General features: G+C 37.3%; 1 protein-coding gene, 1 long non-coding RNA gene and 1 pseudogene across 2 annotated transcripts in view; 2 read left to right on the top strand and 1 right to left on the bottom strand.

Annotated features, from left to right (window-relative positions):
- Positions 1-2,540: 2,540 nt before the first annotated feature.
- Positions 2,541-27,587, bottom strand: part of ACAT1 (acetyl-CoA acetyltransferase 1) — a 27,456-nt gene continuing 2,409 nt past the window's right edge. Inside the window, exons 2-12 of the mRNA XM_006913428.3 lie at positions 17,936-17,983; positions 16,789-16,906; positions 16,414-16,509; positions 16,085-16,185; positions 12,739-12,882; positions 12,156-12,306; positions 11,129-11,224; positions 9,713-9,826; positions 8,782-8,846; positions 3,444-3,601; positions 2,541-3,016 (exon numbers count right to left, since the gene is read on the bottom strand). Of these exons, the coding sequence (XP_006913490.1) occupies positions 2,896-3,016; positions 3,444-3,601; positions 8,782-8,846; positions 9,713-9,826; positions 11,129-11,224; positions 12,156-12,306; positions 12,739-12,882; positions 16,085-16,185; positions 16,414-16,509; positions 16,789-16,906; positions 17,936-17,983 (1,212 nt within the window). The 3' untranslated portion in view covers positions 2,541-2,895. The remainder of the gene's footprint in view (positions 3,017-3,443; positions 3,602-8,781; positions 8,847-9,712; positions 9,827-11,128; positions 11,225-12,155; positions 12,307-12,738; positions 12,883-16,084; positions 16,186-16,413; positions 16,510-16,788; positions 16,907-17,935; positions 17,984-27,587) is intronic.
- Positions 13,273-13,391, top strand: LOC112481074 (annotated as a pseudogene).
- On the top strand, positions 17,990-21,755 carry LOC107195791. Its single transcript, XR_001517048.2, has 2 exons — positions 17,990-19,870; positions 20,123-21,755. It is a non-coding gene; the product is annotated as an uncharacterized LOC107195791 (long non-coding RNA).

The raw sequence follows: 27,587 nt of genomic DNA, 5'->3' as shown, positions 1-27,587 counted from the left end.
CTAGTTAATTAACACATGCATCACCTATTTATCTTTGCGTGTGTGCGACATTTGAGTTGTTTGAATTATGTAATACAGTATTCTCAACTATAGTCACCATTGTATACCTTAGATGCTCAGACTTTATTCATCTTACAGCTGAAATTTTGTGCCCTTTTACTAACCTCTCCTTGTTACCTCCACACCATGCCATAGCAACCACATTCCTGCAGATGTTTGACTTTTCTTGAATTCCAAATATTAGTGTTACTGTACAGTATTTGTCTTTCTCTGCTTGGTTTATTTCACATAGCTTAATTCTCTCAAGATAGAATCATGTCACAAATGGCAGGATTTCCTTCTTTCTCGTGGCAGAATAATATTTTATTGTATATATTTACCACATCTTTATCCACTCATGTGTTGACCGCCACTTAGGAGTTTCCATATCTCGGCCATTATAAATAATGCTGCCGTTAAGTATTGGAGTGCAGATAATATGTCATTTCCTCTGGATGTATACCCAGAAGTGGGATCACTGGATCATATTTTTTTATCTTTAATTTTCAGAGGAAAATCCATACTGTTTCCCTTAGTCATTGCACCAGTTCACATTTTCACCGGTGCACAAGAATTCCCTTTTCTCCACATCTTACCAACATTTATGATCTTGTCTTTTTATTGACAGCCATTCTTAAAAGGTATAAATTGATATCTCATTGTGGTTTTGATTTGCATTTCCCTGATGACTACTCATTTGAGCATTTTTCATGTACCTGCAGGTCATTTGTATGTCTTCCTTAGAAAAATGCCTGTTCTGTTCCTCTGCCCATTTTTTAAATGGTTTGTTTGGTTTTTTTGCTATTGAATTGTGTGAGTTCTTTATATATTTTGGACATGCACCCTTAATCAGTTATGTTTGCAAATATTTTCTCTCATTCTATAGGTTGCCTTTTCATCATTGATGATTCTCTTGGTTGTGCAGAAACTTTTTAGTTTAATGTAGTCCCACTCGTTTATTTTTGTTTCCATTGTCTTTGTTTTTGGTGTCAAATCCAGAAAATCATTGTCATGACTCATGTCAAGGAGCTTACACTCTGTGTATTCTCCTGGAATTTTACAGTTCCAGGTCTTAAATTTCCATCTTTAATTCATTTTTAGTTGATTTTTATGTATGGTGTGAGATAGGGGTCCAGTTTCATTATTTTGCATATGGCTGGCCACTTTTCACAGCACCGTTTATTGAAGAGATTGTCCTTTTCTCATTGTATATTTTGGCTCCTTTGTCCTAAATTAATTGACGATATATGTATGGGTTTCTGGGCTTTACTGTATTCCATTGATCTACGTGTCTGTTTTTATACTAATACCATACCATATTGATAATTTTTTTGATTTTCTATCTGGATGATTTATACATTGTTAAAAGTGTGATAATGAAGTCCCCTACTATTACTGTATTGCTATTTCTCCATTCAGGTATGTTCATATATGCTTTATATATTTTGGTACGCCTGTGTTGCATGCATAAATATTTACAATTATTTATCCTCTTCTTGGATTGACCTCTTTATCATTAGATAATGACCTTCTTTGTATTTTATTACAGTCTTTGTCTTAAAGTCCATTTTGTCCAATATAAGTGCTTTCTGTTGCTTTCCATGCATGAGATATCTTTTCCTATCCCTTTACTTTGTCTGCATGTGTCTTTAAAAAGCTGAAGTGAGTCTCTTGTGGGCTGCAGAGGTGGGTATTTTTTTTTTGTCCATTCAGCCATTCTGTGTCTTTTGATGGGAGAATTTAGTTCATTTACATTCAAAGTTATTATTGATAGATATGGATTTCACTATTGCCATTTTTAATATTGTTCACTGGCTGTTTTGTAATTTGTTTCTTTATCTCTTGCTCTCTTCCTTTGTGATTTGATGATTTCTTGTAGTGCTGGGCTTAGATTCCTTTTTTTTCCATGTTTTTTAAAAACCTATTACAGGTTTTTGCTTTGTGGTTACCATGATACTTAAATAAAACATCTCATTTATAAGTCTATTTTTACCTATAACAACTTAATTTCAAACACATACTCAAAGTCTTTCCTCTCCCAACATTTTGTTTTCAGTGTCACAATTTACATATTTTCACCTCCTGTCTCTATTAAAATTTTTTGAAGTTATACTATGTTCAATACTTTTGTCTAGAGTAATAAGTGATTTACCCACCACCATTACAACATTAGAGTATTCTGAATTTACCAGTGAGACTTATATTTTCAAATGTTTTCTTATTACTAGTGTGGTTTTGTTTCAGGTTGAAGAATGTTCTTTAATATTTCCTGTTTAAGACCGGTCTAGTGGTGATGAACTTCAGTTTTTGCTTGTCTGGAAACTATTTTTCCTTCATTTCTGAAGGATAGCTTTACTAGGTAAAATATTTTTAGCAGTTTTTTCTTTCAGCAGTTCTCTTTTTTGAAATTCTCATTTTCTTTATGCTAATGGTATGTGGAACTGATACTCTGACCAATAAAGCCATTCTCATATTAAAGAGTCTACTAGATCCTAATTAGCTATAGATGACACTCACTTGATCTTTAATAATCCTCAAAAAAATTATTTTCTAAAACAAGTTTCTAGCTACTTATAAGTCACTAAGTTTGCACACTGGTATTTCAAATATTACAACTTATAAAAATGTTAAACTTCTAAAGATTAACAAAAATTTAAAGTAGAAGAAAAAATTTATTTGTAATTTCAAAAGGTTTTGAGATTTGATCTTTTCCCCTTATAAAAAAAGTTAAAATAGAAAATAATTTAAAAACGTAATGTTATTTTGAGAACAAGCTGACCCAAGGTAGTCACACTGATTACAGCAGGCCTTTCTAGCCACATAGGATTGTCTCCTTAGACAACAGAGGTTGTTGTCTTACAGCTTCTGGATCAGCATGGCAGAAGCACCTCCTCCTCCATTGCAAATACTGGCAAGACCATATTCTCCTTGCTTCAAAGCATGAACCAAATGAATGACAATCCTGGCTCCAGACATCCTAGGATTAAGAAAACATTTGGGTTGTTTAATGAATTATAGAATCTGAGTAACCAAAAAATGTTTCTATTCCAAATTAACTTACTGAAAAGTTTATTAGCCATTATTTCTAGCTAAATTTCACTACTTTTCTTAAACTTAGGAGACTTGTTTCAAAAATAGTTATAGCTTTTTTAAAAGCCCAAGGATAGACTTTAATCTTAAATCTTCAGCATAAAACAATATTAGTTTTCAAGCAACACAACAAATGTGACAGATTTCTGTGTTCGGTGTTGGATTCTATCACAGTTGGTGTTTGCCTATGAAGGATAGGTAGAAAGGAAAACAAGCCCAGAGTAATAGTAACTATCATGAAGCAGTTTAAGCTTACATAGAAACACAAAGCAGCCATTAACCTACTTAGAGATTTTCTTTATGATTTTACCTACCCAATTGGATGTCCCAGAGAAACAGCTCCTCCATGGATATTCACTTTTTGAGGATCAATCTCCAGCATTTTAATGTTTGCTAGTACAACGAGACTAAAGGCTTCATTTACTTCCCACATTGTAATATCTTCTTTTTTCAATCCTGCATCTTTAAGAACCTAAAATTGTTAAAAATATAGATTATGTTCAAATAATTAACATTCAAAACTTTTGTTTTCTTGAAATTCTGCAATTTTGGTCGGTATTTCTATTTTAATATATGTAATATTTTTCAATTATAGGTGACACAATATTATATTAGTTTCAGGTGTACAACATAGCAATTAGACATTTATTTAACTTACAAAGTGATCATCCTATAAGTCTAGTACCCACCTGACACAATGCATAGTTATTACAACATTATCGACTGTATTCCCTATGCTGTACTTTAACATCCCTGCGACTTTTTAAAACGGGCAATTTATACTTCTTAATCCCTTTTCAACCAGCCTCCCAAGCCCCCTCCCATCTGGCAACCATCAGTTCTCTGTATCCGAGTCTGTTTTTGTTTTGTTTATTCATTTAAAGTGAAATCACATGGTCTTTGTCTTTCGCTGTCTCACTTATTACACTTATAAAACCCTCCAGGTCCATCCATGTTGTCGCAAATGGCAAGCTTTCATTTTTTATGGCCAAGTAATATTCCATTCTATGTATGTGCCACATCTTCTTTATCCAGTTGTCTTACTGATAGACACCTAAGTTGCTTCCATATCTTGGCTATTGTAAATAGTGCTACAGTGACTACAGGGGTGTATATATTCGAATTAGTGTTTTGGGTTTCTTCAGATGAACCCACAGAAGTTTAATGGCTAGATGACAGAATAGTTTTATTTTTAATTTTTTGAGGAACCTGTTTTCCATAGTAGCTACAACAATTTATAATCCCACTAGCAGTGCACAAGGGCTCCCTTTTCTCCACATCCCTACTAACACTTGTTTTTAATTTATTGATAACAGCTATTCTGACTAGGTGGAGGTAGTATCTCATTGTGGTTTTAATTTGCATTTCTCTGATGATTAGTGATAACTGAGCATCTTTTCATATATCTGTTAGCCACCTATATATCCTCTTTGGAGAAATGTCTATTTAGGTCCTTTGCCCATGTCTGAATCGATCGTTCTTCTGGTGTTAAATTGTATGAGTTCCTTATGTGTTTTGGATATTAACCCCTTAATACAGGGGTCCCCAAACTTGGGCCGGGGACTGGTTCTGGTCCACAGCCTGTTAGGAACCAGGCTGCACAGCAGGAGGTGAGTGGCAGGCAAGCAAGCGAAGCTTCATCTGTTTTTGCAGCTGCTCCCCAGTGCTAGCTAGCATCACTGCCTCAGCTCCACCTCAGATCATCAGGCATTAGATTCTCACAGGAGCACCAGTCCCTGGTGCCAAAAAGGTTGGGGACCACTGCCTTAACGGATGTATCACTAGTGAATGTCTTCTCTCATTCAGTAGGTTGTCTTTTCATTTTGTTCATGGTTTCTTTCACTGTGTAAAACTTTTTAGTTTGATGTAGTTCCATTTATTTTTTTCATTTGTTTTCCTTCACAAAGATATATCCAAAAAGATTTCCTAAGAATGATGTCAAAGAATTTACTGCCTGTTTTTTAGTAGAAGTTTTAGGTCTTACATTTAAATCTTTAACCCATTTTGAGGTTATTCTTGTATGTGGTATAAGGAAGTGGTCTAGTGTCATTTTCTTACATGTCTCTGTTTTTATGCCAGTCCCATGCTATTTTGATTACTATAGCCTTATAGTATAGTTTGATATCAGGTAGCATAATATCTCCAACTTTGTTCTTTTTCAAGATTATTTTGGCTGTTCAGGGTCTTTTGAAGTTCCATATGTTTTAGGATGATTTTTTCTAGTTATGTGAAAAATGCCATTGTATTTTGATAGTGATTACACTGAATCTCTAGATTGCTTTGGGTAGTATGGACATTTTAACAAAATGTTAATTCTTCCTATCCCATGAGCATGGTATATGCTTTCATTTATTTATATCTTCATTTTCTTTCTTCAGTGACATAATTTTTCGAGTATACATCTTTTACCTCCTTGGTTAAATTTATTTTGGGTTTTTTTTGTTTGTTTTTTAATGCAATTGTTAATGGATTGTTTTCTTAATTTCTCTGTTAATTATTGGTGTACAGAAATGCAACTGATTTCTGAATATTAATTTTGTATCCTGCTACTTTACTGAATTTATCAGTTCTAATAGGTTTTTGGTGCAATCTTTAGGGTTCTCTCTATACAGTATCGTCATCTGCAAATAATGACAGCTTTACTTCTTCCTTTCCAATTTGGGTGCCTTTTATTTCTTTTTCTTCTCTGATTACTGTGGCTAGGATTTCCAATACTATGTTGAATAAAAGTGGTAAAAGTAGACATTCTTGTCTTGTACCTGATCTTAAGGAAAATGCTTTTATCTTTTCCCCAGTGAGTATGTTAGCTGTGGGTTTGTCATATATGGCCTTTATTATGTTGAGGTGTGTTCTCTCTATCCCTACTTTGATGAGTTTTTATCATAAATAGATGCTGGATTTTGTCAAATGCTTTTTCTGCGTCTATTGATATGATCACATGATTTTTATCCTTCATTTTGTTTATGTGGTGTATCACAATTGATTTGCAGGTACCAAGCCAACCTTGCATCTCAGAAATAAATCCCACTTAATCATGGGGTATGATCTTTTCAGTGTATTGCTGAACTTGGTTTGCTAATATTTTGTTGAGGGGTTTTGTATCTTTTGCTCATCAGAGATACTGGCTTATAATTTTTTGTTGTCATAATGTCTGGTTTGGAATCCACATGATGCTAGCCTCGTAAAAGCTCAGAAGCCTTCACTCCTCTTCAGGTTTTTTGGAATAGTTTGCGAAAAATAGATGTTAATTCTTTTTAATATTTGGTAAATTTTACCTGTGATGTCATCTCGTCCAGTACTTTTTGTTTGTTGGTAGTTTTTTTGATTACTGATTCAATTTCTTTAATAGTTATTGGTCTGTTTAGATCTTCTGTTTCTTCTTGATTCAGTCTTGAATGACAGTATGTGTCTAGGAATTTATCCATTTCTTCTAGATTGTCCAATTTGTTTGTATATAATTATTCATAGTTTATTATCCTTTGTATTTCTGTGGCGCTGTTACTTCTTTTTCATTTCTGATTCTATTTGTGTCCTCTTTTTATCTTGATGAGTCTGGTTAAAGGTTTATCAATTTTGTTTATCTTTTCAAAGAACTAGCTCTTGGTGTCATTGATCTTTTGTAGTATTTTAGACTCTAGTTTATTTCTGCTGTGATCTTTATTCTTTCCTTTACTCGCTTTGGGCTTTGTTCTTTTTCTATTTACTTTAGGTGTAAAGTTACACTGAGACTTGTTTCTTGAGGTAAGGCTGCATTGCTATGAATTTCTCTCTCAGAACTGCTTTGGTTGTGTCCTATAGGTTTTGGGTCATTGTGTTTTCATTTTTCTGAAGGTATCTTTTTATTTCTTTGATCTCATTGTTAACCATTTATTGTTTAGTATAGCATGTTATTTTGCCCCCACATGTTTATATGTGTTTCAGTTTTCTTCTTGTAATTGATTTCTAGTTTCATGTCTTTGTGAACAGAAATGTTTGACATGATTTCAGTCTTCTTAAATTTATTGACTTGTTTGGTAGCCTAACATGTAGTCTATCCTGGAAAATGTTCCATGTGTACTTGAGAAGTGCATTCTTCTTCTGATGCTTTTGGGTGAAATATCCTTAAACTATCAATTAAGTATAGCTAGTCTAATATGTAATTTAAGGCCACTGTTCCCATGTTAAATTTCCTATCTGGATGATCTATCCACTGATGTCAAAGGGGTGCTAAAGCCCCCTCCTATATTGGGTGTGTATGTTTACAAGAGTTATAGCCACTTGTTGGATCGATCCCGTTATCATTATCTACTCCACCATCTTGACCAAAAGTTCAGTTTGTTTTGCCCTTTGATGCAAGAGATATTTAAATTGGGAGTTTCTCAGTATCAAGGAGGAATGGGCTTTTTCTTTTCTTATTTCTCATGTTACTGAATTGTAATAAAAAGATTTTGTTTGCACTATCTTATTTCTATTTTGGAGCGAGAGAAACTTGATTTTCCTGAACATTCCATGGATACCTTAATATGTGCCTTCCATTTGGAGGCACATATTAAGATCTACTTTACTGATTATATGTTGCTTAGTTTTAGGTTCTTGATCTTTCAAATGAAAGGGGTATGTTAATCTCCAGTGTTAGTATGTTTGTTTTTTACTGCATCCCTTATAGTTTCTGCTTTATAAAAGTTGCTGGAGGGTATTTGGGGCACAGATTTTCAGAGATATAACTTGACTGTAAATTATCTAATCTTATCTCTTTAAAGTCTTTTAAAATATCTCATTTTGGTAGTTCCTCATAGGCAAGAAGGTATTGTGGTGCTAGTGATGATTATCCTTAATGCTATTATCTTCATTAAATATTGCCAGTGCCCTTTTTCTTCAGAAGTTTTTTTGTTGTGAGCAACAATAAAATTAAACTATTCTTCCCCCTTCCTCTATTCTGCCAGTGAACTCAGATAACTTTCTAAGCTATACAGTTCAAACATCTTCCTCTGTCCCAACAGCACAAGTCAAAACATGGCACCCAACTGTAGCTATTCTCTAACTCTCAGAATCTGGCTTCTACCTTCAGAATCCAGAACTGTTTATCACCCTTGCTCTTCAGGGTGATTCATTCACTTTCCGTTGTATAATGTCACTTTCTGAGATCTGCCACCTCTGGATTGGTCACTCCCCACTGTTTCTGATTTTCTCTATCCTTAATCTCCACTGATTTCTGCCTTTTTTTTTTTTTTTAAACCTTGGTGCTACTCTCTAAAGTTCACTTTCTTGGATGAGGCTCTCCTCCTTCTGAAAGAGAATATTTGTTTTAGTCTTCTGAGATTCCCTCAACCCCTAAACCTACGTGGGGCTCTCTTTTCCTGTGATTCTTTAACAATTTCCACAGAGATACAGACTGACAATTTGGAGTGTGCTTTCTGTGTGCTCCCAGCAGTTCCTTTTCTGGAATGAAGACCCTCTCCTTCTGGTAGTATTTTCTTTGAATTCTAGAACCAGGACCTTCAGCATTCCCTTTTTTCCTTTGCCATACCAACCTTCTACTTTGTGGTTACCATACCAGTATGTGACTTACAAGTAATTGAAGCTATCTCTGTGCTTTGGAAGATCTTAAAATCTAAAACCTGCAACCTTTGGTATATGCAAACCAGAAGTTGGCATGATGGAGTATATTCTCACCTTAGGTACAGCATATGCAGGTGCAATTGGAAAATCAATAGGGTCTACAGCAGCATCAGCAAATGCTTTATTAAAAAAATGAAATCATTAAAATCTTTTTGATAAACACCCAAAGCTATATCTAACAACTGTTATATAGAATATGCAAAAAGTGCAGGTTTCCTAACCCATGTAATATATGTAAATATATTTGTTCTTTTTCTAAAATTCTACACTTTAATAATCTAAGCCATTGACTTTCACAGGAAAGGAGAATTCGCCTCCAGGGACATCAGTATTTTTGATTGTCGCAACAGGCAGAATGACACTTATTGTGGTATCTAGTGGTAGAGGCCAAGGTTGCTGCTAAATATCCTAACAATACATAGAGCAGCCCCCACAACAAAAAATTATTTGTTGTAAAACATCAGTAGTGCTAAGATTAAGAAACCATGATCAAAACTAAGAATAAAATGAAGTTATAAGGTTTTTATAAAGTAACAAAAATATGTAACTCTTTATGAAGAAGGCAAGGCAGGTTTTATAGCTAAAAATATGGTTAAGGAGGTTGAGGGTCTGCCAAGGCAACATAGTTAATAATAAATGCCAATACATCTAGATTTCATAATTCCAGACTCCTAATCCCATATTCTTTTTCTGTATATGGGATTCTACCTGGCTACTTTTCCCCATAGTGCCAAGGTAAAACATGTACCCTATATTCTCCCACTCATAGAGGATAGGAAAAGATTTTTAAAGCTTAATCTTACATAAAGCAAATTATAACAAAAATATTAAAGAAGCTTCTATCAATTAAAATATGTAGTAGTTAAATTCTGTCACAAAGTACAACCTATAGCTAGCTAGAAACAGCCAACTTCAATATTATGTATTACTGACAAGGAAAGTCAAGAACAACTTAAAGAATAAACAAGTTCAGAACATCTTCTACCTGCTATTCTTGCCAGTGGTTTAACGTTGAGTCGCTTGGCTGCATCTGCAGTCATCAGAACCATAGCAGCTGCTCCATCATTCAGTGTGCTGGCATTGGCAGCTGTTACTGTACCTGAAAGCATCAACGAGCATGAAGTCAAAACATTCACACTGAATTCATTTGGTTCAATTTAACAAATTCCTACAGAGTACTGCTTAGTTGTTAAATGCATGGATAATTAACAAATATGATGGAGACAACTCCTGCCTTCAGGGAACACACATAGCTAATGATAACAATTAATGGAAGAATGCCTGTTGGTGTTAATTTTTGGTAACAGTTTCATGATAGCAGTGGGTAAGTGCTGGTTTATAATTCTTCACAGATAAGTACCAGTTCATATTTTTTTCCCCAGAGTCTCTGCTTATCTACCATAAAGCAGACACTCATATTTTTCAAGTCAATGTGAAATCAGATATTTCTTCTCTACAATCACTTGAAGTTAAATGTCTAAAAAATGACTAAAAAATCACTGAACTGTACATTTCAAACAGGAGAATTTTATGATATGTAAATTGTCAAGCTATTTTTTAAAAATATCAATGAAGACCCTATACTAGACTGCTGCCAAAATGTAAGTGTACTTTTGCATGCTTTTTAAAAAAACTGATGTGTTCCTATACTTGGTTTTGAGAAATTCAGTCAGGAAAGGGGAAATTTTTTCAGTTTTATCACAACTGTATACAGCCAATTTTAAAAGCCTGTTTTTTCTCAATGGATCTCAAAACCATTAACATTGAATCCCATTTATACTAACATTCAACAATTATTTCAGGACCTACTACATGCCAGGCACTGGAGATACAACAGTGAACTACAGTGGTCATCTCAGACCTCAAGAAGTTTACAGATATTTAATGACTATATAAACTTGACTTTTTTATCACAATAAATTTTCAAGATGAATGGCATATGGAAAACTGAATTCTATAGTCATTCCGTAATCTCTTCCAAAACTATTGTTAGGCAATTTTAAATATACTTTGGATAAATATCATTTGTTAATTTCACTTGAGCCTGATATACTGAAAACATTAAATACCATCTATAGATTAGGGGTCCCCAACCCCTGTGCCAAACGTCAGTACCAGTCCATGGCCTGTTCAGAACTGGGCCACACTGCAGGAGGTGAGTGGTGGGCAAGCGAGTGAAGCTTCATCTGTATTTGCAGCTGTTCCCCAGCGCTAGCATCACTGCCTCAGCTCCACCTCAGATCATCAGGCATTAGATTCTTATAAGGGCACCAGTACCTGGTGCCAAAAAGGTTGGGAGCCACAGATCTAGATGTTTTCTCGAATTTTTTAAAATCCTTAGGCAGTTCCAAGACTAGATATAATACTGACTCCATTTTTTTCTTATGCTTTTAATACTAACCGTTTTCTTTTTGGAATACTGTCTTCAGTTTTGGAACTTTAGTGAAATCAACACGTTTATATTCTTCATCTTCTTTCACCACTACATCTGGTTTGCCTAAAACAAAAATCTTTTAAGTAACCGCCATTCAAAACAACAGTTATTCATTAAGAAACTTGTACAAGGTGCTTCGTCGTCTGTGCCTCCCTTGTGTGCCTACATACATTAAACCATACCAGGTAAATTCTAATCTAGAATCTACCATCTATAATCTGTTAGTGTCTTAAAGAGATTTTTAAGTAGCTTAACACAATTTAAATCTATTTCAGCCACATCCCATTCTCTTCTCTCCACCGCCTTCTGTGATCACAGATCCCATTCTTGCGACCGCAGATATCTGACCTAGGCTGGATAAACTCTAGTACCCCATCATTCCGAGCACAATAATCATTTCTAGAGTGGATATATAACCTAAACCAAGTTAATGAGTCTTTACTGTGGATTTATTCTAGAGGAGTTGGTGAGGAGGTCTCTTTCTTCTTTGACTGAGAACCCTATAGGGGTGACCCTAGAGATGGAGGCAGCAACTTGAGAAGGCTGAGCAAATAAAGCACAAAAGCATGGAGCACTGAGAAGCCAAGAGAGCATAGCCTAACAGTACTGAATACCCAGTTCTAATCTCTGAAGTTCCCAGAGCTGACTGGGTGCTACCGTACATCCTTCAGTTCTAGGAGGTATACCCAGTACTCTTCTAATAAATCCCCTTTTTCACTTAAGCTAATTGTTGTCGGTCACTTAAAGTTCTAATAAATACATTTCTAAGAAATAATATGCTTAGTGTAATCTGCAATTGAGTAGGAATCTTACATTAAATTGGGTTGAACTATGTTAACTCTGAAGTAGCAACATTTCCTTAACCAGAGCAGAAATGTCTGTCCTCAGTGGAAGTGAACAAAGATAAAAGTATACTAGTTTAAAACTTAAAAAATTTAGCAACATGTAAAATATACTAAAAATTAAAATCTACTTTAGAACATTGTCCCTCTACCTCTTACTGTAATTGTGACAGGAATAACTTCATTTCCAAATTTTCCAGCTTCCCATGCTGATTTACTTCTGGTGTAGGAGTTAATAGCATAAGTATCCTGTTCATCTCGTGCAATATTCAGCTTCTTTGCCGTATTCTCAGCACAGTTGCCCTGATAAAAGTTGGAATTTTTTTTAAACTAACTTTGCATCACTTATATCTGTTACCTATGCATAAAATAAAATTAGCAGTTAAATTTAGTTTCTTAAAATATACTTTTCTGTTCTAGGTAACTTTTCATTCATGTCTTACCTTCAAATACTTGAATTAGCCCAGAAGTTGCTATTTCAAAGGCAAATAATTAAATAGTTATAGAACACATTATTAGAAGTCAGAATATACCCTATTCTGGTGTGGGGCAGTTCATTCAACAACTGAGCCAGGCTGATGTAATGAGCATAGAAAAATACTTGTCTAAAATGCATGGCTAAAATCAACGTTTACAGAGCCTGACCTTCAGTTCAATTTCTAAAATTCATATAATTTTTAAAATCAAGCAGTATTGTATAGAGATGGCATTTCTCCATTAAAAAGCAATAATTACCATATGAATTTTATTGTAGACGTCGGTTAGCCCATCTTTTACTATTGAATCTTCAAGCTTTACCCCACCATACGGTGTTGCTCCTCTGTTCATTACATAGGGAGTGTTGGACATGCTCTCCATCCCACCTGCCACCATCACATCCTGCTCAGCAACACAGAAAACCAGGTGTCAGTTCAGATAGTAGTTAAAAACCTATTTTACCCATTACACAGCTACAACAAACAAGTACTTTACACAGACTTTATTAAACATTTGTTACACAGTGAATACAGGAAGAACTCTCTTGACCCTGACGAAAGGAAATGGTCTAAAATGTGTAATAATTAAGATTAGAATCCAACATTAATAAGAATGCCAGGAATCTTTCATATAAGACCATCTTCTGAAATTCCTGTCTTCCAGTACTTCTATTCAAACTGCTAAAAGTTTAATGTCTTCTCTAAAAGATTAGAAGTAATCTCATTTCACAGAATCCTACTGTTTCCTTGATTGAGATCATCTTCATCAACAGCTATAATAATTTTCTCTTTAGTCTATAGCCATGCTACCCTGAACAAGCTCAATCCCATCTCATCTCTGAAGCTAAGCAGGGTCAGGCCTGGTTAGTACTTGGATGGGAGACCACCTAGGAAGACCAGAAGCTGTCGGCATAAAAAAAAATAAAAAATAAGAGATTGTAAGCTAACAAGGTCCTTGCAATCTGTGAGGTCAACCAACAGCTGCCTCACCTAAAAAAATAAATTAAAAAAAAATAATAATAATTTTCTTCTTGATCATCTGACATGCTGCAGCCTTTCCTTCCACCCAGGTGTCATCCACACTCAACTCCAGCATGGTTATCACCAAGGCCCTTTATGATCTGACTGTTTTGTCTCTTTCCAGTCTCATGCCTAGACCTACACCTCAGGTCACACAGAACTGTTTAAAGGTCTTCAAAGAAACCATGATCATTCACATATATCCTGGCACTTTTTGACCCATACACCAACATGTAAAAACACCCACATTTCCTTTACAACTATTCAAAACACAGCCACTTCATGCTTTGCCTGACTGCCTATTTCTAGCGCTTGGAACAGTTTCCCTTCCTTCTTTTGTTTTCCAATTACTACGTAATACTAATGATAGCATTATGCAATAAGTGGAAAACTGCTTTCATTACACTGTATTGTGGCTATATTTATATGTTGAATCTCTTCAGTAAACTAAGCTCCTCTGAGGCCCGAAAGCTTGTCATATTTCTTTTCATGTCTTTGGTGCCTGGCATATATAGTAGAAGCTTGATAAATATTAATCAATTGAAACCTGTTATTACAAATCAACAAAAGGAATTCATTTACATTAAAGGGCTTGTTAAAAACGGTTTAATATAAGACATTAAAATTAAAGCTAATGTTATTTTCTCACAGCTATTAATTAGGAATAAAGACAAACACAAGTTCTACACAAAAGAAACCTAATTATTTTGCCTATTTTGAAATGTAAATGATCAATTCTTATGTAAGTTTTATTCAATTATCCTGAAATACTGAATATTTTCTGGGGATAATAGCTATGAGTGACAGAAAATAAGGTACCAATTATTCTTCAATATAAAATCGACCATTTTCCAAAATCATAAATATTCAAAACAAGGCATGCCGAGTATTCCTATAAGTCAGATAATTGTATACATGCAGAAATGAATCAAATACTGAAAGTATTTTAATATAGTAAAAATAACATTTCCTAGAGAACCACAATAGATCAACTGAGACAAAACCTTGTCATTCAAACAGTTTTGAAACATCTAAACAATCTCATGACCATTTTTACCCACGGTTTCACAAATTTTGGCAATACCTCATGTTGGTGTTACACTGCGTGTAGGCAAACAAGCTCTCACAACCTTTGGAAAGTGTGTAACTGGTATAATCTGTATGGAAAGTATTTGAAGATGTCAAAATTTTTAAAGCTTCTGACTCAGAAATTCTCTTAGGAATTTTTCCAGCAGACTTGCACATGATGAGATTTTTTTAATGTTTTGTTCACTCGTCTCCAATGACTGTCACATAGTAAGTGCCCGGCTAATGTGGGACAGAAGTAGGATTTGAAATTCATCTGGCTCTAGACTTTGTGTTCTTAACCACTAGGAGGCGATTCAGGTAATCTGAGTACACAAAGATACACGTATAGGGATACTCGCTACAGCATTATTTAAAATTGTGAAGAACTGGAGACAGTCTAGATGTCCCTTCAATAAGGACCCATAAAATATATCATAGTTGTTCAGTTCAATAGAATACTATCTTAGGTGCTGATACAGAAAGATCTCCAAGACATTAAGTGAGGCACAGTTTAAGCAACTTGCCCAAAGTTTCTCTGCTCTTAAGTGTCAGATTACACAAGTAGTGAATTAAGTCAGAGACTCAGACAGGGAGAAGAAGAAAAAAGACATTTGTCATTTTACATGTTTCTATACCATGTCAGTTTTTAGCATGGTGCATATATAATCTTTAATATAAAGTTTCTGATGCTTAGCTCAGTTATCACTATCCTTGTTTTTTCTCTTTGGCTTGCCTGATAATTAGAAACAAAGCAAAGGAGGAATAACATCAAGGGTACACATAATTGTGGTTCTTGTCCAGTTAAGAACTAATTTGCAAACACCTCAGCCAGTTTTTACCCTGGTGTGTTGTGCCCTGATAGGCTGGAATGCACTAGACAGGGATAGAGATGCCTATTGTCTAATTCCAACCCTGTAACTTTGTGTTTGTGGTCGTCTCAACCGCACTTCCCTCAATTGAAAAAAGGGCTTGGATCTCATAAACTCTTAGTTCTATGAGTCTAGGTCTAGTCTCCTAACACCACAGCATATGTTGCTATCTCTTACTTGATCTCAGGTCAAGACAAGATCTAAATCAGGCCAACAGAAAGCCTGCACAATTTAACAGCTGAACATGGCCACGTAGGAACTATAAATTAGTCATCAGTTCTGGGCTTAATCAACAACTTGATTCCCAGGGTCAGCACCTTATTCTCTTTTATGATGGAAACACTTACTCTGGTGAATACAAAATTCATGATGTTTTAAATTACCAAAAATCTCAGAGAAAGACTTTAAGGGTCATCCAAACACTAAAACATCTTAGCTGAAAACTACGTTTTAACATAAGATACTGAGCTATTGTTTTGACCTCTACTTCCAAAGGAATTAGCACATCCAGATACTCCTTGAGTGTCTGAAACAACATAGCAACTATACTTAGGAGAATCACTTTTAAAGCATAAATGTGCTTAGGCTTTTGGTGTCTTTTAGCACTGCGTATTTTAATGATAAAATGGAAATGAAGGTGCTTCTTACCTGATGTCCACACATAAGATTCTGAGAAGCCATCATAATGGCTTTCATTCCTGAGGCACACACTTTGTTTATAGTGGTACATGGAATAGATACTGGTAAGCCTAAAACCAATATAAATAAGTCATACTTTTGAAAAACAAAGATACTCATCAAACAACTGTAGAATTAAAATTAATAAAGCATGTTAAACTATAATCTGCAATATTCCTGCCAATATGTCTCTTAAATGTTACATTATGCATTTAACATTTCATTTAAGCTGAAATGACCTCCATTTTGTCATATCAAATATTTTAAGTATAAAATAAGCAAAAATGTATTCCAAGTACCTGCACCTAGTACTGCTTGCCTAGTAGGCGCCTGTCCTTCACCTCCTTGTAGAACATTACCCATGTATGCTTCTTTCACTTCTTCTTTTGGAATCCCTTTTTTAAAAAAAATCAAAAGCATTTCCATATTTTGTTCAATTTAGTAATTAGTGACTACTTAATACAGTACATGACATATAGTAGGAACAGTTTCTTTTTCTTGTCGGTTTTGAGTTTTATTCCTAATTCTGTAGTACAAGGACTTCTTTACAAGGGAATTCAGAACTGCAGGCATCAAGTCATTTCTAAGTGTGATGTATACAGTAAGTGCAAAATAAGTATTTGTTTCATTGATTCACTGCCCCCCTTAACACAAAAAGCAAAGCAACTACTGACCTGCCTTTTCAATGGCTCCCTGAATTGCAATGGAACCAAGCTTAGTGGTTGGCAGGGAGGAAAGGCTGCCTAGAAAGGATCCAATGGGTGTTCTTATAGCACTTACTATTACCACTTCCTGGTAAGACAGAAGATAAAAAAACATTACGTTTAAATATTTTACCCAAATCGCTTATTAAATAAACATAATTCATAGACATTATCTAAGAAATACTTACGATGACTACTCATCAAAGATTAAAATAGTATCTGAACAACAGTAAAACTAATCAGTTCAATGCTGGTACATTATGATTTAAGACCTAATAGAAAACCTAAGACAAACCAGCTCTAAAGTAGGCATAGATCCTCCCCAGTTCTCCATAGGAGGTTTGAAACTAGAAGCTTAAGTTTCAATTCTTCTCAGTTAAATTTAAAGGATTACTTTATCCTTGTTAACTGCATACTAAACAACCCTAACCAAAGGGCTTCCTTACTGGAGGGAACTCTGAAATAGGAATCAATATCTGTAAGCTAGATGTGGCCACACCACACCTAGGACAGAGCCATAATTTCTTAAATGATTAAAATGAAATTTAAAAAGTAGATAAAAGGCTCTCAAATATTCGGACACACTACTGTAACAATTCTCTCCTTACATTTGCCTTCCACATTCTCATTTTAAACTCATAAATAAGAGATTCATCCCTTAGATTTTGGTAGAAGGCTATTACTAAATCATTTTAGGGACCCGTATGAAACAGAGAGGACTCCCTCAGAAAGCACTAGGTGATCAGGTGATGGTCCTTGTCTAATACCCGGCCTAGTTTAGTCCCTTCTAGTATCTTCCACGTGGCCTCTGCAATGTGCCACACAATATAATGAGGGGTCCCTGAGAGTTAAGGGAAAAACCCTGCCCAGTTTCTGAGAGAAGGCTGTCTTGCAATAGACCAAGGGGAAAAAGCAGAAATTATCCAGGGCGCTAGATTGAAATATTTTTGTGATAATTTGGGAGTTTAACTTAATATTTCAATAATTAGCTATTCCTAACTATTGCATCACCATGAGTTGACCCTCACGCACAAATCATAAGAATATGCATTTCTTTTACTGACTACATTTCCTTTAAATTCTTTAATTTTAAAGCACAATTTAAATTTATACTTACATTCAAAGTGGGTTTTGATACATAACTTCGTTTTACATAACTTATTTCCTGTAATATAAATATAATGTTATGATGTAGAAAATAATAATCAAAATCATTTTATACTTCTCAGTGATGAGGTTATGGTGATTGCTTCTTTATACTTCTATTTTCAAATGTTCTACAGTTAGCATATATCAAAAAAATATTACTATATAATATGCTTTTCTGATTAACTGTTCATTGGAAATGTATGTTTTAACGTCTGGTTTATCTTAAAATGTCTAAGCCTTTTTTAAGTAAAAGCATAAAACAGTTTTAACATAAATCTTTCGGTTCTAAATTAAGTAATTTTAGAGTACCACAAGAAAATAATTTCATTCCTTAAAAAAATATTTAAATAAAACTTGCTATTTCTCCCCACCCACTTCTAACAAATGTCTCTGCTTTCAGACAAACACACCTCATACCAATATGGTCTATATTATCAGATAAATTCTTTTGTAAGGAAGAAAAAAAAATATCTTGCTCTTACATCTCAATTCTTTGCACACTATTCTTAAGAACAATGCCAATAAGAACAAATTCTAAAAATGCAGATCATAGTTCAGAGACCTAATTAATCTGAAATTGGACAATTTTCTAGACAAAGAACAATAAATTTTTTGTCCTCTAAGATCAGAAAGCATAATAAATATTCAAACATGACAACTTATATTTAGAACCTAATCTTGTTGATAGTTATAATGTCCAGACATATGTTAGAGCCTATAAACATTTAAAAACTAAACTAACCCAAGAACTTAGCTTTTCACAGGTTAAACAAGCTTTGTTTGATTCAATGCAAATAATCAACTAAAGCTTTTAATTTATAATACAGACAAAAAGATTATTTGACAAGTAGTGGTTATAAGCAAAGATAACCAAAGTAACCACAAGGTATCCCCCCAAAATTTATTTTTATAAAGTGTTTAGATAAGAATAGATACATGAAAATGGCAGCTTGAAGACAATGTTTTCCTAGGCAGTGGAAAATCAGGATTTAACTTAAGGTAATCTTTTTTCCAAAGTTAATAGATAGAAAAAGTCACTTTTATGTAGAAAGTTCATAAAAACAACTCTGCTATAAGAAATAACTTTAGTCCTGATTTGATTCAAAATGTCATCAGAATATTCAGTGAAACCCCTACTCTGAAGAGATGCCTTCACCATCTTTGTGAGGGAGAGATAACACAATACTGTTTGATCTTTCACTTTCTCAGACATATTAAGATCACTTACCTTATAGAATGCACTTTGGGGAATGTGAGATCTGTACAATATGGTCCCTGTATTCAAGCAGTATTATAATTTTATAAGGGAGAAATGTTAAAGTTATCTGTACACATTCCTAAGTCAGAATTTATTAAGAACTATAAGAGAGGCATAAAAACAAGCCATCCTCAGGGTCTGTGGCAGCCTGACCCTGCCAGGCCATTTCCTGCTGGAACAAGTTCGTTCCTGACTGCCCTCAACCCCCAAGGACTCTCCAGCTAACATCAGTTTTCTCATAGCTTGTCAACCAGTCAGTGTTCTTCCTTATATCTGTAGCTGTGTAGGCATGACAAGACTGTATAAAACTGCCTGTTATGTTACAATCGGGGCTCGGCCTTTGGATAAGAATCCGCTGAGCCAGTGCCGGCATCAATAAACACGGCTTCCCGCTTATAGCCTCGGTGTCCCGTCTCTGTTCGAGAACCCCGCAACATTTCTGAGGGCTCATCCAGGATCCAGAGACAGCGGTTTTTCACCTCCCTTGCCTTCAGGGTCTGGCCCCCGGGACACTGTGAGAAGCAGACTTCACCTGGCGCCAGCAGACCTGTTGTCTGTAGGGTAGGACAACTCTTTCAGCAGACTCCAAGACCACAACGGAACCTGGAGAGGCACAGGAATCAGCCCAGGAGCACCACCTGACTGGTAAGGACCCGGGTCCCAGGTACAGCCTGTCCATTAGAGGACAGAAGAGGAATCTGATCAACTCCCAAGGTCACCCCATTACATTTGTTAGAGGAAACTGTGACCTCTCAAGTACATAGGGTGGAGGGTGGAGTGTGTTTGGTGTGTGACTGAGTGTAACTGAGACATGGCCCAGCTACGAAGTGAGAGTTGAGCCCCTATCCGCGGTTCTGTGGCCAGCACTACAGCTCTAACTGCTTCCCTGTTTCCCAGTCCCTTAGATGAATGGGACCCCAAGTACTCTCCTCAAGAAGCAGCCTGGTTTAAGACTAAAGAGGGAGCCTCCTCTCCAGTGGATGGTGGAAGTTCAAGGACAGATGAACTGCAGTCCCTGGGAGCCTAGCCCCAGCTTTTGTCAAACACTTTCACCAAAGGACTCACCTTGGTGGCACTGCTCTAGAAACCACTCTGGGCTGGTACTTCTATGTCTCCCAGATCTCTAGCATCTTCCAAGCCCTGTGTGAATGGTGCGAAGCCTGTGCCTGCAACAACCCCAGGCAAGGGCCGTGTGCCCCACCGTGGGTCCAAAGTGTCAGTGGCACCCCCTTTGAGGAACTCAAAGTAGATTTCACTGAAATGCCTTGATCATAGGGCCTCAAGTATCTCTTGGTCTTTGTTTGCACCTATTCCGGTTGGATAAAGTCTTACCCCACCTGGACTGAGATGGCCCCAGACTGCTCCTCTGAGAAATTGTTCCACGATTTGGCCTACCAGTCACCACTGGCTCAGATAATGGGCCAGCCTTTGTAGCAGAAATAGTGCAGCTACTAGCCAAGAATTTAAATTTAAATGGAAATTGCATACCACCTATCAACCACAGAGTTCGGGACAGGTGGAATGCGTGAACAGGACCCTTAAGACTCAGTTAAGAAAACTATGTCAGGAGACACATCTACATTGGGACGAAGTCCTCCCCATGGCACTATTAAGAATCAGGTCAGCCCCAAGGCACCCTCACCATATTATCCAGTACTATGGCCCCACAACTTGGGCCCAAGGTGGGAGCTGGGGTTATCGGACCCCTATATATATAAAGTGGATTGACAGATTACAAGCAGTTCTTGGATCGTAACCAGTGAGAATGCTACTGCCTTAGAGCTTCTAGCCAGGCAACAATCCCAGATGTAGTCAGCTTTCTACCAAAACCGCTTAGCCTTAGATTATCTAGATTATCTATTAGCAAAAGAAGGAGAAATGTGTGGAAAGTTTAACCAGACTGATTGTTGCCTCAAAATAGATGACAATGGCAAAGCTATGACTGTCATAGCTACTGATATTAGGAAAATAGCTCACGTGCCCGTCCAAAGTTGGAAAAAATGGGACCCTAGTAACCTCTTTGGAGGCTGGTTCTCCACTTTTGGTAGCTTTAATACCTTAGTTGGGATAGTACTCTTCCTCAGGACCTCCCTCCTCCCAAGCCTATTGCCTCTTTTTATCTGGTCAACCACCTCCTTCACAGAGGCTATAGTAGAAACAAAAACTGCAACAAAAGTCCTCATGCTATGGAGATACAGGCTTTAAACCAAAAATTAGAAGGAGATGATGCTCTCTGACCCAATCCTGGGTCCGAGCATCAAAGTGGGGAATGTGGCAGCCTAACCCTGCCCTGCCATTTCCTGCTGGAACAAGTTCGTTCCTGACTGCCCCCACTCCCTTCCAAGGACTCTCCAGCTAACAACAGTCTTCTCACAGTTTGTCAACCAATCAATGTTCTTGCTTTTATCTGTAGCTGTGTAGGAATGACAAGACTGTATAACACTGCCCTTTGTGTTACAATCGGGGCTCAGTCTGGATAAGAAAATGCTGAGCCGGTGCCGGCATCGATAAACGCTGCTTTCTGCTTATAGTCTTGGTGTCCCGTCTCTCTGTTCGAGCATCCCACAACAGGTTCAGAGGAGAAAGATTACTTGGTGTGGTACAGTGAACATCAATGTAAACATAATAGACATCATCAACGTTACTTGTTACTATCAGATTAACCTGTTTGTGCAGACCTTGAAGTAAAATTTATCTGCCATCTCTGTATTTGTACCTCTGAAAAGAGCTGTGTCACTGGATTAGCAAGGTTTGTGTTTATTCCCCTGAGCTTCACATGTCCATCAAAGTGGCAGTGTACATACTGGCCCAGGCCAGCACACCTCTGCTCAGTAGGCCCAGGTACATCTAGTTAATGGAGATACCTCTCGGTATGAGCTGTGCAAAAACAAGTGCACCCTCGCATGTCATGTAATTTGGGCTGCTGCTTATATAACCTACTTATCACTAAGGATTGTAACATATCAGTTAAAAGTTCTTACTTGTAGTAAACATGCCAGTCATTGCTCTCCAACTACACTCCTTTCCCTAAAGGGTCTGCAAGGGACAGCCTAAAGTGACCCATCTTTCTCCCAAGCCAGAGCTTACAGGGCCAAGAATGGAATCGACTTTGACCCATGCTGGCACCCTGAGAGACTAGGCCAAATGGATACTGATGGGCACTTGAACTGAAAGGTCACAAGGGGGCTAGAGCCAACCAGCAGCATGGCCAGCCAATGCCACATAAAAGCAGAGGTTACAGCAAAGACAGAGAAGAAAAGGAATATGAAGATTCCTTTTCATATTCCTGAATATGAATACTCAGCTAAAAGAAGAAAAATGACCATGGTACACTACAAGAGACAAAACAAGAGACTGGTTAGTGTTTTTCTAGTCAGAGTTTCAGCAACACCAGCTATTTTCTCTCCTTGGATGTCCAAGAGCCTATCGTGTATCTTCAAAAATGCTCCTTGCTACGTGGCTAATTTGGAATGGGATGTTCCTTGCCATCAAAAAGCCTTTTAAGCCACTTCTACTCTTCTTTAAAGTTTCTGGACATTCTTTGGTCATTCCACTTTGCCCTGGATCCCATCTCCAGTTGCCTTTTCAAAGATGCCACATGTTCAGTTATCCCTTCCCTCTCTCCTACATCATTCATCTTTACTTCTGGATCATTCCATAAGGTTATACAAAAAAAACCTAAAAAACAAATTTCCCTTACCCTATAGTCCCACTAAGCTTTCACCTCATTTCTTAGCTCCCTTGTGTAACAGAAGTTTCCCAACAGCTATTGATAATTTCTGTTTCCTTGTTCTCACCTCCTGTTAACTGTTCAAGCCTCTCCAATCTAGATTTTATCCACACTATTGTTGGCTCTGAGCAAGATCAACAATGTCTGCGTAGTAACATCCAATATACACACACTGTAATCATCTCACCCTTTCAGCAACATTAGACTCACTTTTCGGGAAATATGCACCATAGTTAAGAGCCAGGGCTCACTTAGCGGAGTATTCTTGAGCAAGTATTTAGACTTCCTTTACCTTGGTTTTCTCAAATATCCGCCATGGGTCGTGGTAAGAATGAAATGAGGTAATATGTGTAAACCACTACACAAATGCTCCCTTTTCTTGGCTTCCATTTTAACACAATCCTGAGGTTCCCTTCCTACCTCACTAGTTATTTTTCTGTCCCCTTTGCTGTCTCATCCTCCCCCTCTCAACCTCTAAGTGATGGAATGTCCCAAGGGCTTTTTGTTCCAGGCCCCTTTTAATTTTTCCAACTTCACTGTCTCCTTATTTTTTTTTAATTTTTTTTTTTTATGGTGACATCGGTTAACAAAATCCTGTAAGTTTCAGCTGAACATTTTAATAACAGTAAGGCATACATATATATATATTTACATTGTGTGTTCACCTCCCATAGTTAGATTTCTTTCTGTCACCACATATTTGACCCCTTTTACCCCATCTACCTCCCACCTCCCCACTGGTAACCACTAGTCTATTGTCCATGTCCATGAGTCTCTGTCCTGTTCGTTTGTTGCTTTTAGGTTTATATCCCACATATAAATGATATCATGTGATTTTCACCTTTTTCTGTCTGGCTTATTTCGCTTAGCATGATTATCTCGAGGTCCATCCATGTTCTCCTTAATTATATCTAGTCCCATGGCTTTAAACACCATTTATGTCCTGATGACTTCCAAATTTCTATCTCCAGCCTTGATCTCTCAATTGACCTCCAGACTCATCTATCCACGTGCTGACTTGATAGTCTCAATTTAATGTCCAAATCATGGCTCTTTAATTGTATTAACCAATGTTACCCCAATAAACTTAATTTTAAAAAAATCATGGCTGTCAATTTCCACCTCCAGGAAACTAGTTTCTTCCTAGTATGTCCCACCTCAGGATATCGCATCGCAATTTACCTAGGTACGCAAGCCAAAATCTTAGGACTCACCCTTCATCTTTCCTTAAAACCCAGATACTCTATTACAGATACTGTCAACACTCTGTCTAAAATATACCTAAATTCTTCCACTTTGCTTCATCTTCACTACTGCCACCTAGTCCCAGCCACCATCACTTGCTACTATAATAGGCTTCTATCTTGCTTCCTGCTTCCCAACTACCCTTCCATAGTCCATCCAGTTTTAAAAATGTAAATCAGAGGAGAAAAAAATGGCGTAGATGATAGAGGCTCTGTTCATCCCTCAGCGACCAAATCAAAGTTGTGACGGAAACAAAGAGCAGCAGCAAGGAAAAATTGCCTGGGATCTAGATGAACAAGCCATTCATCTAGGGAGAAATCCAAGAAATCACCCTGCAATGGCAGAAGGTAGGTCGGGGCTAGGATGCGGGGCTGCCCGTCCTGAGCGGTTAAGTGAGGCAGAGGCTGCGGCAGTAGCAGAAGTCTCTTAAAGGGGCCACGTCTGCGAGTGGATTTTTGCGGTGACGGACCTGCTCGCTCTGAGCACCAGTACTGATTCAGCTGCGCACAGGGGGCACCAGGGATTTACAGGGAGACGTTGTCGGAGTGAGGGCCGAGGTAAGACTCACTCTGTACAGAAGTGCCGGCGGTATCCATTGTTCCATGTTGAGCCCTCCCTACTCACAGTGCGCCAGACACAGCACCGCCATAGCCATGACATCATCAAACTGAATAACAGAAGTCGCTCTGCCCAGAGGGTTCCCTGAAACCCTGCCTATTCCACCTCGGGCCTCACTCAAGCCACATCCAGGTGTATCCTCAGCAACTCAGATGCCACTTGCTGAGACTCACACTAGTGAAGGCAGCTGGCCTCGGTTTCTGGTGTAGCCTTTTGAGGCAACTATAAGCACAGCATCTGTGGATTGCTTGCTGAATCTTAACAGGTGGCCCCGGAGGGGCAGAAGCTTGGGCTAAATTTGGCCTGCAGCTGAACCCCTCTCAGGACTGTGCCACTGGACACCTACTTCACAAATCCACACTAATAAGACCGGGAGACTTAGATCAGTGAACTTTTGGGAAGTGTAGATAAATTCAGTGAACTTCAACAAAGAGATAAAACATAAAAATGGAAATTATAAAAGGGAACCAGTCTGAAATGGAGAACACATTATCTGAGATGAGAAGTATATTAAATGGAATAAACAAAGTGAATAAAGAAGTAGATCAAATGCCCTATCTAGAGAACAGGAAAGCCAATCAGGACAATTAGAATGGCAAGAAAAAAGATGCCAAGATTATAAAAATAAGGAGGATATGGGACACTATTAAGGCTCCAAATATTTGTCTGATCGGTGTAACAGAATAAAATCAAGATGTTGAACAGCTGTTTGAAGAAATACTGATGGAAACTTCCCTAACTTGGTGAAGGAAATGGAGATAAAACCCCAGGAAGCTCAGAGAATTCCAAAAATCAGAGATCCAAAGAGCCCTACACCAAGATACATCATAATTAAAATGCCAAAGGTTAAATACAAAGAAAGAATATTAAAAGCAGCAAGAGAAAATGAAATAATTACTTATAAGGGAACACCCAAAAGACTGGCAGCTGATTTCTCAAAAGAAATTATGCAGGACAGAAGGCCTTGGCACAAAATATTCAACAGGATGAAAACCCAGGATCTACAATCAAGAATAATTTATCCAGCAAAGCTCTCATTTAGAGCTGAAAGACAGATAAAGAGCTTCCCAGACAAAAATAAGCTAAAGGAATTTATCACCACCAAGCCAGTATTACAGGAAATGTTGGAGGGACTTCTTTAAGAAGAAAAAACATGTATCAAAAACAGGAATAAAGAATGGTAACAACTACATTCCTATCAATAAGTACCCGAAATGGAAAAGAAGTAAGTGCTCCAACCAAAAGATAGAGTGGCTGAAAGGATAAGAAAACAAGATCCTTGCATATGAAAAACAAGGGGATGGAAAAAGACATTGCTTTGATGGACCTAGAAGGTATTTAAATCACACAAAGATAAACATTATATGATTTCACTTATATGCGGAATTTAAGGAAAAGAATTAATCAAAAACAGACTCACAAATATAGTAGACAATCTGGCAACGGACAGAGGGAAGGGAGGTTTGGGGAGCTAGGAGAATGGGGTGAAGGGTTAAAGCACAAATTAGTAGTTGATAGTTGGTCACGCGGATGGGCAGCAAGGCAGAGGGAATGCAGTTAGTATTAATACATCGGCTAGGGGGAGGGTCAGAGAAGGGAGGGAGCAATTCGGGGGATCATTTTACTAACTATATAGATGTCTAACCAATGTACTCTATACTTAAAACTAATTAAAATTTAAAAATAAATAAATAAAAGAGAGGCTAGGAAAAAATATGTACATCAGATCACATCATTCCCATGATTAAAATTCTTTGATGGCTTTCCATTGCCCTTGGAATAATACCCAAATTCTTCCCTTTATCCAACTAAGCCTTGCATGATCTGGCTCCTGACTTGCTTTCCAAACTCATATCACTCTTGCTCTGTGCCAGCCACAGCAACCTCTTTGTTCTGAACCAGTTCCCACCTCCAGATCTCGGCAGTGTGCCTCTACTAGTCTTTCCCCAGCTCTCCACGGCTGGTTCATTTTTATTCCTCAGCTCTCAGCTCAAAAGACACAACCAGAGTGGTTCTCCTTAGCTACTTTAAGTTGGCCTCTCTTATTTTGACATGTTTACTTCCTTCAATGCACCTCTCACTGTGTAAATATGGGGTTCACATCTTTATTCCCTCTTCTCCCTCACCCTCTCCACTTCTTCTCTCCCTCTCTCAATACAATGCAAGCTTCCTGATAGCACGACTGTCTCTTGTTCACTGCTCTTCCCTGTTATTTGGTACAGCACCTAGTACTCCTTGAATACCTCAGAATGAATGGAAAAAGTATAGAAGAGTCAGGACACTAAAAATAGCGTTTAATAAATCTGTGCTGAATGAACACAACCAGTTAGTTAGGTTTTATCTGCTTAAGACAATCTTTCAAGGACAGCTCAGCTGCACCACCCACTCTGGAAACTCACTGACCATGCCGGACAGAGACAGGCATCCCCATCCCAGCTTTCACAGCACCCTGTGCACAGGCGCATTTTCTCCAGAATATATAATTTTGTAACGCTCAGTGTTCCCCACTAGACTGTGAGTTCCAAGAAGAGACTGATTTTATTTCCTATTCCAGTGATGGCAAGAGATGCTAAACAAATATTTGAACAAAGTCTGACGCTTACTAGCAACTCTGAAAAACAACATTTCGGCCAGAGTAAATACATTATGAGGCCAGTAAAATGGGATAGTGAGCTAGAGTGAGGGCCTATTTTACAAAGGATGGTCAAAAAAGGGCTCTCTGGAGATGTCACTGGAGCTGAGAAATGAATATAAAAGAGCCTTGGGAAG

Source organism: Pteropus alecto, unplaced genomic scaffold (assembly GCF_000325575.1).
Source record: "Pteropus alecto unplaced genomic scaffold, ASM32557v1 scaffold385, whole genome shotgun sequence".
NCBI lineage: Eukaryota > Metazoa > Chordata > Mammalia > Chiroptera > Pteropodidae > Pteropus > Pteropus alecto.
The sequence above is the reverse complement of the archived record's forward strand: the minus strand, read 5'-3'. Positions and strand labels throughout refer to the sequence as shown.